Consider the following 15,188-nt stretch of genomic DNA (forward strand, 5'->3'; position numbering starts at 1 on the left):
GAGGTCTTTGACAGCAACTTGCCCTTGGAATCTTCCTCATTTTCTCACTGGAGACACTGATTTCACTCACCGTTTCGCATATTCTAAAATGTCTTTTTGCACACCTACTGCACTTGGACAGGTGCACAGGAGAGAACAGCTAATGTGGAGAAAAAAGGAAATGTCCCGCAGAACATCTTCTCTTAAAAACTATATATTTATTTATCTGTTGATGTCATAGTCAAGTCATCATAGTCTGTTATTGTACATACAATAAATCTTATGAAAAAAATCTTGAAATCTTAAAATATTAAATATTAAATTATCCATTGGATTCCTCGTAAATCAAGTGATGTAATCATTTACTGTATGAGACATCACACTGTGTCGTCTCTCTCTCTTATTTCCCTGTTTCACACAGCAGTAGTTACAGCTCACTGCATAGGAAGTAGAAAAGTTTTTTCAGAGTCATTCATCTCAGGAAAGGATGGGGCACACGCTGCCCTATGTGCTCCTCTGTGAGTATATCACTATTATTACTAGTAGGTCTATTGATCTAGTATTTTAACCATTTCTATGAAGGAATACATGGCTGTACTTAAACCCAATTGTGTTAAAGTTAAGCTGCTAACAGTAAAATTGTGTCAATATAACCAATGTTGTACTTTTTTAATGTAGGATCTCCACCAATATTTTCAACTTTATAATTTCAACAACATTTTTTACACATTACCGAAGTTGCAAAACATTTGATGGATATTAGAATATTATTGCAAACTAGACCAGTTTTTTTTTAAGCAGGTACTTTTGCATACTTAAAGGAGCACTTCACCCATTTTCAAACGTATCTTCATATTAACAGTCCTCACTAATGCTCATTATAAGATGGCACCATTTAATGATGTCATCATTTATTTGCTTTTAATAAAATTGTTAGCAGAATCGACAAATTATTGTCGTTTGTTATTTGTTGTTATTGAACTTGAGTCAACTGTAGTTGTCTATGTTGGTATTATAAGGAATAAAATGCAGATATTTATGCTTAGCTTAATATTATCTTATCAAATATATTTCAGTGCTGAGTAGCTTCCTCTCCTATGGACACAGTGAAGGTGAAGTTTGATTTACTATCTATTATGTTTATTCACTCATAATCATATTTGTTGTGTGCGTGTGTGTGCGTGCTTTTGTGTGCGTGTGTGTGTGTGTGTGTGTGTGTGTGTGTGGGTGTGTGTGTGTGTGTGTGTGTGTGTGTGTGTGTGTGTGTGTGTGTGCATATTATATCAGTTGGGAGAAATACTGAGGCTCACAGTTCTATTTTATTTCTCTGTCATAAATAGCAGTGCAACCAAAAACTACTTTGACGGCAGACAGAACAAGTGTACTGACATCAAATAGTGTGACCCTCACCTGTACTGTGGACAGTAGAGTTTCATGGAAGATCTACTGGTTCAGAGGCAACAGACAACTGGATGTGACAGATCAGTCAACCTACACATTCAGGCCCTCCAGTGTCTCAGAGAGTGGAAGCTACTGGTGTCGAGGACAGAGAGTAAACCCACCATACTACACACAAAACAGCAACCAAGTTCATATCACTGTCTCTGGTGAGTTACTGTTTTTACAAATTGTATGCTATATATATATTTTATTCTTATGAAAAAACTAACAATGAAACGGTTTAAGCAGCTTCCTAAAAAGTCATAGCTGGAACTGTAATTGTGTAATTAAAATGTGCATTTGGTTTGAATTAAAATGTAGATATTTTATGGTTTCATTCATATAGAAACTCCATTTAGACCTGAGGCCGATTCTAAAAGCGCCTTCTAAATCCTTACCTAAGTTTTCTGAAAAACTTCAAATATGTATTCAAAAATTAAAAAAAATATATGTTGCTATATACTGTATATATACTGCAACTTGAAAGGTATAGTTAAAAAATAGGGGTTCCCGCCCAAAATGGGTTAAGTGATAAATATGGGTCTAATTGTCAAACTGAATGTAACAATTGCTACCTCATAGCAAGAATGTGGAGTTTTTCTGTGTGGAGTTTAGAACTCCAGAATTACATGTAAGGTATTCAGGGACATGCTCCGGTCAGTGCTCTTTCTTGACCAAGGGTGACCTTAGAGTTGGATGTAGTGCCCAGGTGCTCCTCAGTGGCTGCTATTAACCATCTTATAGTTAGGAGGATGGATTGAATACAGAAAATGTATTTACCCACAAGAATCAATAAAGTATTACTCAACTTAACTATGTGTTACTTCTACAGAGGCACCTGTGCCTGTCTTCAGCAAGCACCCTCACTGGCCTGAGAATTTCATTGGAGAGACTGTTACTCTGAGGTGTACGATACAGGAAAGACAAGGCTCGGTCTGGGAGTACACATGGTGGAAGAACTCTAACGAAATCAAGAATTACAGAGAACATGAATATGTAATAAGTCCTTCTGAAAAGAATCCCAGCGGTCAATACAAGTGTAGAGGTCATCGCAAACATGACCATCAATTATCTAAATTCAGCAATCCCATCACTATGACTTTTAAAGGTATGGATACTCTGTAGTTTTGATGATTCTATACTGTGCTTTCTTCACACAACTGCTTCCATTCCTCCACCTTGTTGACAGCTCACAACAAATCACATCACAATGTTTCTATCAGCATTTGTATCGATTCGTCACTTCGTAATTACAACAGAATATAGGATTTGTAGTACTTTTCATGTACTGTAACTCAAGCGTGCACAGTTACAGGAAAGAGAGTAGGTACAACAATGTAAAAGTGTCTGCATAACATACTAACATATATTATGTGAACAGCAATTACATTGTGCTGGGCAAGGAAAGGAAAAAGATGAAGAGGAAAAATTCTTCATCAAAATCAGCAGTTGATGGAGATGCATCCATCCTCCCAACCAATATCCAAGCCATAGAGCCCCACCCCTAAGGGGAGCTAAAACGTTGTTTAAGTTTAGGTATTATTTTATAGATGGTTTAGTTTAGGTATGGGTTTGGAATGGGTTAATGAATGAATGAATGGTAATTCTGTTTAAAGTTCATCTACTTTTAAAAGGGACAATCCACTCAGATGCTCTCTTTCTACTCTGTGTATTCATGTTTTTAAATGTACATTTCAGTAAAATGGTTCTTATTTAGTCAGTGCATACGATTTTTAAAATATATTCCACTAATGGTGAAAGCTAGCGCACGGTTTCTCCAGGAAGTGCATGATGTAGTTACAATTTTTCTTCCTAATCTGAACAACAGATAAACCAAAGGCCACACTGAAAGCTGACCAAACAGACATACCTGTAGGGGGCAGTGTTACATTGACCTGCTCTGTGGAGGGGTCATCTGGATGGACATACTGGTATCAACCATTGTACCAAGATACCACAAAGTCATGGATCAAGCAAGATCGTAAAGGACAAATCAGTGTGTCAAAAGGAGGAGTCTACTGGTGCATGGGAGGGAGAGGAGAACCAGTTTACTACACTCAACACAGTGATACAGTCACCATGACCAGAATCGGTGAGTAATTTAATTTGCATACAGTGGGATAGAAAAAAACATATTGACATTTTACAGCATGGCTGAAGGTCAAGTCATCCAGAATAGGGTCTGTCTGTGTACAGTACACAAGTCAGTAAGTCATGCCATAGTGAAACTTGTGAAGAATGTGAAAGCTGTATTGTAGAAGTATAATCTATACATGTATAAGTTTGTTGGGATTTATTTTTCAGTGAATCTCTTAATTATACATAGTTCTTGGAAAGCAGTTTTGTACTTCAAGGTGTATTTATAAGGTAGCATTATTATAAAGATCACTATTCCCTTTTGGCCGTATGAGACAAGACACCATACTATAGTTGACTGCCCAAAAGCAACCAGTATGTCAATGTGACAATGATAACATCTGGATTTTAATTTAAACAACTAATAACTAGCTATCATCAGCTAAATATTGGACTGTGGGACAGGTTGTTGTTAGACTCTTATAGTGAGGATGCTTAAGACCAGATCTTTGAAAAATGTGGACACGGCTCACAAAAGCGCCAAATTTTTTCTACATGCTCTCCATCACCATAAGTTTCATTTTGGATGGGTAGCCACGTCATCAAGATGGCAGAAGGCGGCCATCTTGGATTGCAAAGATGGCCACCATGTAATATCTATAAGTGCGAATATCTCAGCTTCCAAGCCACTTAAGGCAGGTACAGACTGCAGGACATTTGGTCCGATAATGCTGTCTGCGACCTTTTTTGGCGCTCGCCGACAAAACCTCCCGATCTGACGCAGATCGGCCTTTGATCGGCGAGATAATGCTCGCTGTGTGTGAAAGGCATAGCGACACGATCTGGCCGCGATCATCTGCTCTGGGATGGCTTTGCGACCGTTTTCAAATATCTATCTTGTTAGTTATTCGGCCCTGTCGCAGACAGGAGATCGGACAGTATCATACAGTATGAAAGGGTCTGCGAGGAGATCCACGCTACAGCCAATGAGAGCACATTACAGCCACCGTGGCTAGGGGAGCGTCGCTGGATCTGACCACAACAAACAGTCCCTACCGCAATATTATCGTCCAGTCCTGTATTAAGTTAACATTATAAAACAAAATGAGAGAGTGAGCGAGCCTGGTGGGCTGTTTATTTTAGAGGAATTGTACAGAGAGAGAGAGAGAGAGAGAGAGACAGAGACATAGAGCGAGAGCGAGAGCGAGCTCTGTGTGTGTGTGTGTGTGTGTGTGTGTGTGTGTGTGTGTGTGTGTGCTGCATGTGCACGCTGTGTCTGAACAGCGTTGCCAGATGTTGCGAGAGAAATAAGCAACCAGGTCTATGAAAACAAGAACTTAAAACATATTTACAAATACATTGGATATTTGAAAATAGCCGATCTACAAGCTCACAACGCGTCGCAGCTATTTTCAAAGAAAAATCTTGGAATATTTTCCAAATCCACACAAATCTTGTATGGGGGTCTATGATGGCACAACATATTTACAGAAGGGGGGTCTGCGGACAAATACATATTATGTGTTGTTTAAACCACTGGTTTAAACAACATTAGGAAACAAGGCCAAATAAGCAACTACACAAATAAGCCCAAAAAACGCACCCCGCAACAACCAATATTTACAAGCAACTCTACAGAAAAACAAGCCCAAAGTCGCTTATAATAAGCGGACATGGCAACGCTGTTACTGAGTTTCATTGCGCACTTTTAAGCTTTCTTGAGCTCTCTTCTTGTTTCAGAGAGAAAAAACGAGAGAGAGAGAGAGAGAGAGAGAGAGAGATACATACAGAGAAATAGAGAATTAATGATTTAATTTCAACAATCAATAGCGTCCTGTCTCGGTCTCGCGCATATCACGGGAGCTGTGCACGTTTTTTTTTTTTTCATGAGACGTCGGTTAAAATGAATTGGAATAAAAACAAATGTATGTATCGGGTCTGGATATATCCTAGTGAACTATCCTACAGTGTGTGATCCCTAGTCGGTGATCAATCGTATAGTGTGAAAACCACAACGATATATGACAGCCGATTTCAAGAAATAAACTCCTGCAGTGTGTAATGCTTAACGATCAGACGACTCCCCGACCACTTTAAAGTCCTACAGTCTGTACCTGCCCTAAGAATGTCAATCTTGGTGTCTAAATATACATTTTCTGGGACAAGGAATGCAATAAAACTATAGGGAATATCAATAAGTGACTAATTCTGCCAATATTAGATAATTTGGTTGATTCTGGCCATATATGAACACAATTGTATTAAAATGTATGTGTCGGCTAGATTATGCACAGCATATTGGTATGAGTTAGTATGTTTTAGAAAAAGGAAATAAACAACACCACCATGAAGAAGGAATGGCTACACAAAAGACGTTCAAAGAGCAAACACTAGCACTTGTGCACACCATCAGTGGGATGGGCAATCCGTTCCTAGATGATCGCCACAAGCTTCTAATGTTGGACACACGAAATGTGATTGACGAGTCAGTGGTTAACACAGTCCGCACTGTGGAATCAGTGGGCAGAGAACAGTACGACAAGTACCATAAGACAGTGATCATGGACCGCACACACTCCATTCATGAGCCCATCAAAAATAACTCACTGCCTCTCTTCAGATGCCCAACACTCAAGATCAAGACCAAGCAGGCAGGGCAGATCTCAATGTTGAAGGATGATGTGGCACTCTTCTCCCGGTTATATATAGCCACGCAACACAGAGAGGGGAACATGAGCACCTTCTTTAAACATGAAAACCATCCATACCCTCCCTCTCTATCTGACAGAGGGAAACTACGGCTGGGAAAGAAGTCAGATCTGCTAAATATTCTGACACAAGAAGAACCTCCAGCTACGTTTGATGTCAAAGTACTCGATGGAGCTGCTGTGGTGCACTTCCTGTCCACTACCAACATTACCACATTTGACGAATATGCCAGTTGTGTCTTTGTTCCCCACATCATGAAACACCTGGAGATCTCCAAAAGAGTTGATGTGGTCTGGGATACTTACATCACCAGCAGCATAAAAGAGTCAACAAGGGAGAAGCGAGGCAAAGGGATACGACGGAAGGTGGCTGGTCAGAACAAGCTGCCGGGGAATTGGTCAGATTTCCTGTGTGATCCTATAAACAAGCAGGAACTCTTTGCCTTTCTCTCTGGGAAGATTGCATCCACTGCCTGGCCAGAGGGCAAGCTGGTCTTCATCACATAAGGCATCACAGTGGTCGGCACAGACACCAGCCACTCGATGCTGCCATGTAACCATGAAGAGGCCGACACCAGGATAGTGATTCACCTGCCTGATGCCCTGGAACATGGCTGTTCTACCTGCTTGATACGCACTGTGGATACGGATGTTGTCGTTATCCTCATCGGCAAGTTCCATGCCCTGCTCGCCAAGTATCCAGCTGCAGACATCTGGGTTGCTTTTGGCACTGGCAAGAACTAGAGCCCGACCGATGCCAGATTTTTGGGTCCGATGCCGATAACGATTTTGGAGATTCTGGACCACCAATTGCCGATGTTTTTGACCGATATTTTGTAATGAAATAAAATGATAAAAAATAATTTTCAAAAACTTCTTAACTTCAAAACTTTGTTTTTTTTATTAAAGTGTCAGAATTGAAGATTGAGAACATTTAAATAAAATGCAATCACATTAATACAAATAAACATAAATAATGTTTTGGCACATAAAAAGGATGAAATCAAATCAAATCCTTGGTTTCAATATGCAATGCACCCTGACTCTTTACAGTATAGAGTGTAAACTATGTGGCAAAATCCTTTATATAAGTTATAAAACTATCTGTAAACTTGCAATATGTTTGCATTCTCTGCAACTCTGCAGCATTGACCTGCTATTTTTAAGTTGAATGAAAACACACAAAACCCTGCTATTTTAGCAGTCTGGCAGCTGGGGCACCATTAACAGTTCTCAGTCTCTATACAAATAAACATAAAGCATGTTTTGGCACATAAAAAGGCTTAAAGGGGTACTTCACTTCACGCCGGGGGACACATTTAAAAAAAATATTAAAAATAAATGAAAAAAGTTATGGAAAATTCATGGCCCCCTCACACATTAGTAGGACACTCTAATGCGTGAGGGGGCCATGAATTTTCCATAACTTTTTTCATTTATTTTTAATATTTTTTTTAAATGTGTCCCCGGCCCTAAAGTGAAGTACCCCTTTAAGGATGAAATCAAATGAAATCAAAAACATAAACATGTTGCCTTGGTTTCAATATGCAATGCACCCTGACTCTTTACGGTATAGAGTGTAAACAAACTACACATGTGGCAAAATCCTTTCAACATAAAAGTTATAAAACTATCTGTAAACTTGCAGTATGTTTGCATACTCTGCAGCATTGACCTATTTTTAAGTTGAATGAAAACACACAAAACCCTGCTATTTTAGCAGTCTGACAGCTGGGGCACCATTAACAGTTCTCAGTCTCTACTAAGCTGCATTACAAAATAATAAGTTTGTTGAATAAACAAAACATGTTGCTGTTTGCCAGCTCAGGTCAACTATTCTTTATCTCAAATGAACTAGTACTGCCACTCAAGCAGTGGCAGATTATAATACAGGAAACAGAGCTTTTCAGCATTGTGACCTAGAAGTGAGCTTCTCTTTGCATCATAAATGCCCCCAACTGTGCTGAACACCCTCTCGCTGGGAACTGATGAGGGTGGTGCAGAGAGGTATCGCCTGGCCATCTTTGACAGTGTTTTGTACTGACCACTGTTCTGTTTCCACCATTCAAGGGGGTTTCCACTTTTCCTGTCAATGACCTGCTCTTTGAGGTAGGACTCAATCTCATCACCAGTGCCTCTGGCTGAAGCTGGCTCCGTTTCTGAAGACATTACACTGGCATAAAGGTCTTCCAGAACCTCTTCCACCCTTGATCTTTTTGGGTCTCCTGACCCTCCTCCATCTGTATCTGTATCTGCCTCTGTGGAGCTTTCTGCCTCTGGACTGTCTGCGCTTTGGCTGTCCATGTCCGACTCCTCCATGAGCCATGCTTTGGCTTCGCTAAGCACCACATCTGATGAGAAGGGACGGTTCTTGTAGCGAGGGTCAAGGAAGCACGCCAACACCACTTCTTTTGTTTTCTCTGCTTTTTCAAACCGCTTTGTTAAGCTCTTCAGCATGGTGCTCCTTAGGGTCTGAATGCCCCTGGTATTTGGTCCCTCTGGCTGAAGCAGCCGCTTCAGCACAGCCAGACTAGGAATGATACATGAAGCAGAGGCCTCTGATTTGCTCATTTCCAAGGTGATTTCTTCAAATGGAGTCAAAGTGTCAACCAGCTTTGAGACAAGGTCCCACTCTTCAGCACTTGGATTTGTGAAGTGCCCAAACTCAGCCGAGTAAACTGCAGTGCACGCTTTTGCTCCCACATCCTTTTGATCATGTGGAGGGACGAATTCCACCGAGTTGGTACTGATTGCAGTATGGAGTGTTGTTCAACGCCAAGTTCAAATTGAATTTTGTGAAGCCTTTGCTTGGCGAGCACTGAATGATTGAAGTGTGTGGCACACCGCTTCAGCCTTGCAAGAAGATCCACAACCATTCTCTGTGCTTCAAGGCCATCATTGATGACCAGCTGCAGAGTGTGAGCACAGCAGCTCCAATCAGGGACTTCGATTAGTTGCATGCCTTTAATCATGTTGGACCCACTGTCCCGCAGCACCAGTAGCACACGCTCCTTCTCTATACCCCAGTGTTCAAGCATTGCCAAGAATGTGTCGCCAATGTATCTTCCAGTGTGGGAACCTGACATTGCCTTAATATTTAGGATGACTTGCTGTCTTTCCCAATTATTGTCAATGAAGTGTGAAGTCAAGCTCATCAGGGATTCTGAGGAGCCTGACCAGCAATCAGTTGTGAATGACATTTTGTCACCTGCATTTTCCTTTGCAACGAGGTTCTTTACTTTCTCTTGAACCTTTTCGAAAACTTTATCTAGCATATTTGTTCTGTAGAACTTTTCACTCTTTAAAGTGTAGCGGGGTTCTGCTGCAGCCAGCAACCTCTTGAACCCAACATGTTCGACAATTCCAAATGGCTCCATGTCAGTGGCGATCATTTCCAAGATAAGTCTATCAAAGGCTTTTGATCTTTTATCATCCTTTGACCATTTTGTCTGTTGATCCATGACTTGAAGCAAAGTGGGCTGGCTTGATTTTTGTTTGGTGCTCTGCTTCTCCTGGACCACTCTGTCTTCATGGGCCTCTTTATATTCTTCTTTGTGTTTTGATTGCATGTGGCCCCACAAATTGCTGGTGTTTCTTTGTGAACGTTTTGTGGCACCCTGGCTCACCGTCTTTTCACATATTTTGCATGTGACTTCATCATTCACTGATGTGAAATAATTCCACACCTTGCTTTTAACTCTTTCTTTCCCAGCCATCTATAACAAGAATAAAAAAATAATCACTTTACTGTTTCAAACATTTTATATTTATATGAATATTATTGTTAATTTCATATATATATTCTCAATAAATTATAATTAATTTTATTCCAACTACTTCATAAAGTCTTTATCTAGCAAGCTTCACTGTCCATAAAATTCAGTGGTGGGAAAATAAAATATGCTCTGACACGTGACTAAATGGCACACTTGCAATAACAAGTCATTTGACACATGACCTCATTATATTTATTATTTATCACTTTACTGGAGTATTTCCAATTATCTATAGTATACTTTTTAATGCTGTCAAAATTACCGCGTTAACGGCGGTAATTCATTTTTGGAATTAATTGCGTTAAAATATTTGACGCACCTAGCTCTGGTCCATCGAGTTAGAATTTCTCCTTAACGCTATGTCACTTTCCTGCTGTTACCCGCACACCCTCGGTAGCGCAGGCTGCGCAGCCTCTTGTCTTTAGTAAAAATAAAATATATACTTTCGCTATTCACCAAAACAAAGACGGTTTTAAGATGTTGAAAGCCTACTTTCCTTAGTGGGAATACTCTGAGCCCCCCACCTCACCTCTAAAATAGACTTTTTGGCCAGAGAAGAAAACATTTCAACAGAAGGAAAAGATTTTGTCATTAGAAAAGTTCCATTGACCGGATCTGTAGGGGGCGCAGTGGAGTAACTAAAACATTTTTTCCTTCCGTTGAAATTGTTTATTTTCTGTCCAAAAAGTGTATTTTAGACATGAGGTGGGGGCTTAGAGTGTTCCCACTAAGTACAGTAGGCTTTCAACTCTGTAAAACCGTCTTTGTTTTGGTGAGTAGCGAAAGTGTATCTTTTATTTTGACTACAGACGAGAGAATAAGCAGCCTGCGCTACCGCGGGTGTCCGTGAAACGACCCGAAATTATGTTATTGTTTTATTTAGAGCAGTGGGTTTCAACCCTTTTCATATCAAGGTCCATTATTTGTTCGGCATTTGAGCCACGGACCACCATTTGATGAGATTTAGACTCTCAGACCCACGACCAGTTATCTTTCTATTCCCACAATAATACAGAAAGAAATGACATATGAATGATTAATCATGATTAATTAATGTTTAAGCTGTGATTAATCTGATTAAACATTTTAATTGTTTAACAGCCCTAATACTTTTACTTCTACTCCACTAGCCTACATCTCAGAGGCAAATATTGTACTTTTTACTCCACTACAAATTTTATGAAAACTTTAGTTACAAGTTACTTTGTAGATTTGAATTATTATTACTAAACAACATACATTAACCACAAGTCTTCAGCCCATTTTAAACTTTGGCTATTTTACATTTTATACATTGTGAAATGGGACATTCCGCAAAATGAGTACTTTTACTTTTACTCAAGTACATTTTGATTACCAGACTTTTACTTGTATCGGAGTGTTTCTGCAGTATTGATACTTTTACTTAAAGAAATTGAGTAATGTTTCCACCACTGGGTATCAATTTATATTGCTTGCTGGATAATAAGACTCGTAATTTTGGGAATCTGCTGTGTTTTGTCTCGTTTATGAATTTGTATTTCTCGTTGATCATACGTCGAGTTGAAGCTGGCTAAATAACTGCGCACCGTGGCGGCAAAGCAAAGTTTGTTGTTGTTTACCCAGGGTGTTGGACTAAGTTAACACTTATTTACAGCCAGGCCCTGCATGGAAGCCTTGCTCAAGGGCTATTCAGCGGTGATTCATGATTGATGTGATGAATTGGGGAATCGAACTAGGGACCTTCCGGTATCAAGGCCGCCCCTCTAACCACTAGGCCACCGCGGCCACAGAAGACTCGCCCCAAAACCCCCTCGCCCCCATTTTTTTCGCGGACCCGCGGTTCTTGTATTCTTGTATTTGTTTGAAGATAAGGTTATGAATACGTTTAGGGTTAGGCATAGTTTTACTGAGGTTAAGTTAGGCATTAGGTTAGGTTTTGGCACCGTTTTACTGAGTTTAAGTTTAGGAATAAGGTTGGGTGAATACCGCCGGATTTGCCCCGGTGCGAATACATTTTGGGGCGAGGGTTTTGGTGTTCACCGTCTCAGCCAAATTCACCCCGCTCCGTTCAGAAACAGTGTGGGGCTGTTAAGTAAGTTAACATCGCAGACAGACTTTGTTAATATATATTTCTTTAGCGATATACAAGTAGCCAGAAGATTGTAGTAGGCTATGCCCATAAAAATCAGCTACCTAACCGTTTGCGCGATCCATAAATTAACGAGCCTCGCGTCGGGTCATTCATATATCATTTATCAATTCATTGAGCTCATATAGGTCTCTCTGGAAGGCATTGTAGTGATACATAACTTTATCTCCCAGTCAGTATTATTATTGACAGACTGAGGAAAACGAGAAATCTTTGTGGATTTCACATAATATACATACCTTTACCGCAGCAGCAGCACAATTTAGGAGAACTTTGTATCAAACGCTCAGCTGCACATGAGACACTGTCAGCCTGTAAACTGTTAATGTTAATGACATAAACATCGGAACATCGGGGGAAATAATGACCGATGCCCGATGTCAGCATCGGGGTCCAAAATGACCGATGTATCGGTTCGACCGATGTATCGGTCGGGCTCTAGCAAGAACTACACCTATGTTCATATAAACACGATCTGCCATGCTATGGGCAAAGGCAAGTCCACAGCACTTCCCGTCTTCCACTGTTACACAAGCTGTGACACAACATCAGCATTCTGCGGGAAAGGGAAGAAGTCAGCATGGGTGGCTTGGAATTCCTACCCTGAGGTCACCCAGGCCTTCAATTACATGGCAGAAAATCCATACACTTCTGTGACGATAGATGCCCAACACTTTCAGCTTCTTGAGCGTTTCACAGTCATCATGTATGATAAGACAAGTGATATGGAATCTGTCAATGAAGCACGACGAGAGTTGTTCTGCCAGAAGAACAAAACGATGGAACACATTCCACCAACGCAAGATTCACTGCTGCAGCACGTGAAGCGAGTTGCCTACCAGTCTGGGATCTGGGCCTCGTCTGAACTGGCCCAGCAGCCGACACCTAGTCCAGAAGGATAGGGATGGACATTGGATGACAACAACCAGGTCTGGCTTCTTGTGTGGAGCATTCTACCGATGGCGTCAAAAGCCTGCAATGAACTGGTCAAGTGCGGTTGTAAAAGAGGTTGTGGTGCAAGGTGCTCATGCAAGAAGGCACACTGGAATTGCACAGATCTTTGCAGTTGTCAATGTGACAAATAATTTGAATGTTGTTATCCTTGAAAGTGAAGATAATAATCTTCAATTCCCTTCACGCTCCATTTTTCAATGTGTCTGAAAATGATGTACATACATTGGCAGAATCAACCAAATTATCTAATCTTGGCAGAATTAGTCACTTATTGATATTCCCTATAGTTTTATTGCATTCCTTGTCCCAGAAAATGTATATTTTGACACCAAGATTGACCTTCTAAGTGGCTTGGAAGCCGAGATATTGGTAATTATAGATATTACATGGTGGCCATCTTTGCAATCCAAGATGGCCGCCTTCTGCCATCTTAATGACGTGGCTACCCTTCCAAAATGAAACCTATGGTGATGGAGAGCATGTAGAAAATAATTGGCGCTTTTGTGAGCCGTGTCCACATTTTTTTGTTAACAGCCCTGACTATTATGTTCTGCTTAGAATCACGCTTCTAGCCAGACAGTTCTATATGTATCATTTTGCATTCTAATTTGGATTTCTTAATGGAAGTGGGCAGTGAGTCTGATGTGATCCTGCAGCCCAGTTGGCCTCAGATATTCAGTGGAGAGACCATCACTCTCAAGTGTGAGATACAGGGGAGAGGTGACACCGAGTGGAATTATGAATGGAAAACAACCAGTTCATCTTCAGACAGACCAGTAAACCAAGCTGAATCCAGGATCAACAGTGTCTCTGTGTCTCACAGTGGAGACTACTGGTGTAAGGGCCGTCCCACAAATGACCTGCTGTCTTCAACATCGTGGAGTGATGCTGTTAAATTAACTGTGTTAGGTAAGTCGGAATGTATTTCAGTTATATAGAAAAGAATGTGAATTATCTTTTGTGCAGCCTCCAGAAATTGCATTAAAACATCAATATCTTCAACAGTATGTCCTGTCAAACAGTAAACCATGTCTTAATCCAGAGATACTGTATGTGTTTTCCAACAGACAAACCCCAGTCTGTTCTGAGTTTGTCTCCACAATGGTTGAGTCCTGGAGCCTCAGTGACTCTGAGCTGTGATGTTAAAGAATCATCTGCAGGCTGGATGTTCTACTGGTACAGAGCTGTTCCTAAACCATCATACAACTCCAACACTTATGAGCTCTTATCTGGTCGCCACAAAGGGACTGTAGAGGGTTCCTACATCATTCATGGTCCTAAAGGCACAAGAGGTTATGTGTGTAAAGCTGGGAGAGGAGACCCAGTTTATTACACTGAGGAGAGTGAACCTAAGTTTATGTGGTCTGGTGGTGAGTGTGTTCATCTCTCTCTCTCTCTCTCTCTCTCTCTCTCCCCGTTTTCTATTTGTATTTCTTTCACATTCTTTGATCTTGTTTATTTCACCGTCATTGTAACACTGCTGTTTGTTTGACCTCTGATCCTGTGTTGTTTTAGATCTTCATTCTTCAGCTTCTCTCACAGTGAGTTCTAACAGAACTCAGCACTTCACCTCTGACTCTGTCTCACTAAGCTGTGAGGGAAACTCTACTGAATGGAAAGTGAAGATGTTAACTAAGCGAGGATTCCTGTCACAGTGGTCATCTAAGAGAGTGTCAATGAGCAGATATACATGCAATTTCCGGCCCTATAAACACAGTAGTGGAGTGTACTGGTGTGAGTCTGGATTGGGACAGTACAGCAATGCTGTCAACATCACAGTACATGGTGAGTCAGTTACTTCATTCACCACCTAACAATACTGCAGCATTCCATCAACTCATTAAAAGCGTGTTTTGGTGTTTTCACAGCATGAATCCTAACAAGTTTTCTTTTTTACTTGTTAACTGTTTTACAGATGGTTCTGTCATCCTGGTGAGCCCTGTCCACCCTGTGACTGAGGGACATTCTGTGACTCTCCAATGCAAACACAAAACAGACTCATCACTCTATAACATGGACTTTTATAGAAATGATGAACTGGTCCAAACTAAAACCAATGGAGAGATGATCATACCTGCTGTATCTAAGTCTGATGAGGGATTCTACAAGTGTAAATATTCTGGA

General features: G+C 40.6%; 1 protein-coding gene across 1 annotated transcript; it reads right to left on the minus strand.

Moving 5' to 3' along the window:
• Positions 1-8,057: 8,057 nt before the first annotated feature.
• On the minus strand, positions 8,058-9,772 carry LOC308101411 (zinc finger BED domain-containing protein 4-like; the record flags this gene model as incomplete). The annotated part of the gene is made up of 2 exons (XM_080450832.1): positions 8,058-8,949; positions 9,048-9,772. The coding sequence occupies 2 exons, from the start codon at positions 9,770-9,772 to the stop codon at positions 8,058-8,060; spliced, it is 1,617 nt and encodes a 538-aa protein (XP_080306958.1).
• Positions 9,773-15,188: the final 5,416 nt, after the last annotated feature.

This window comes from Gymnoscopelus braueri, assembly GCF_963280865.1.
Source record: "Gymnoscopelus braueri genome assembly, chromosome: 15".
Lineage (NCBI taxonomy): Eukaryota > Metazoa > Chordata > Actinopteri > Myctophiformes > Myctophidae > Gymnoscopelus > Gymnoscopelus braueri.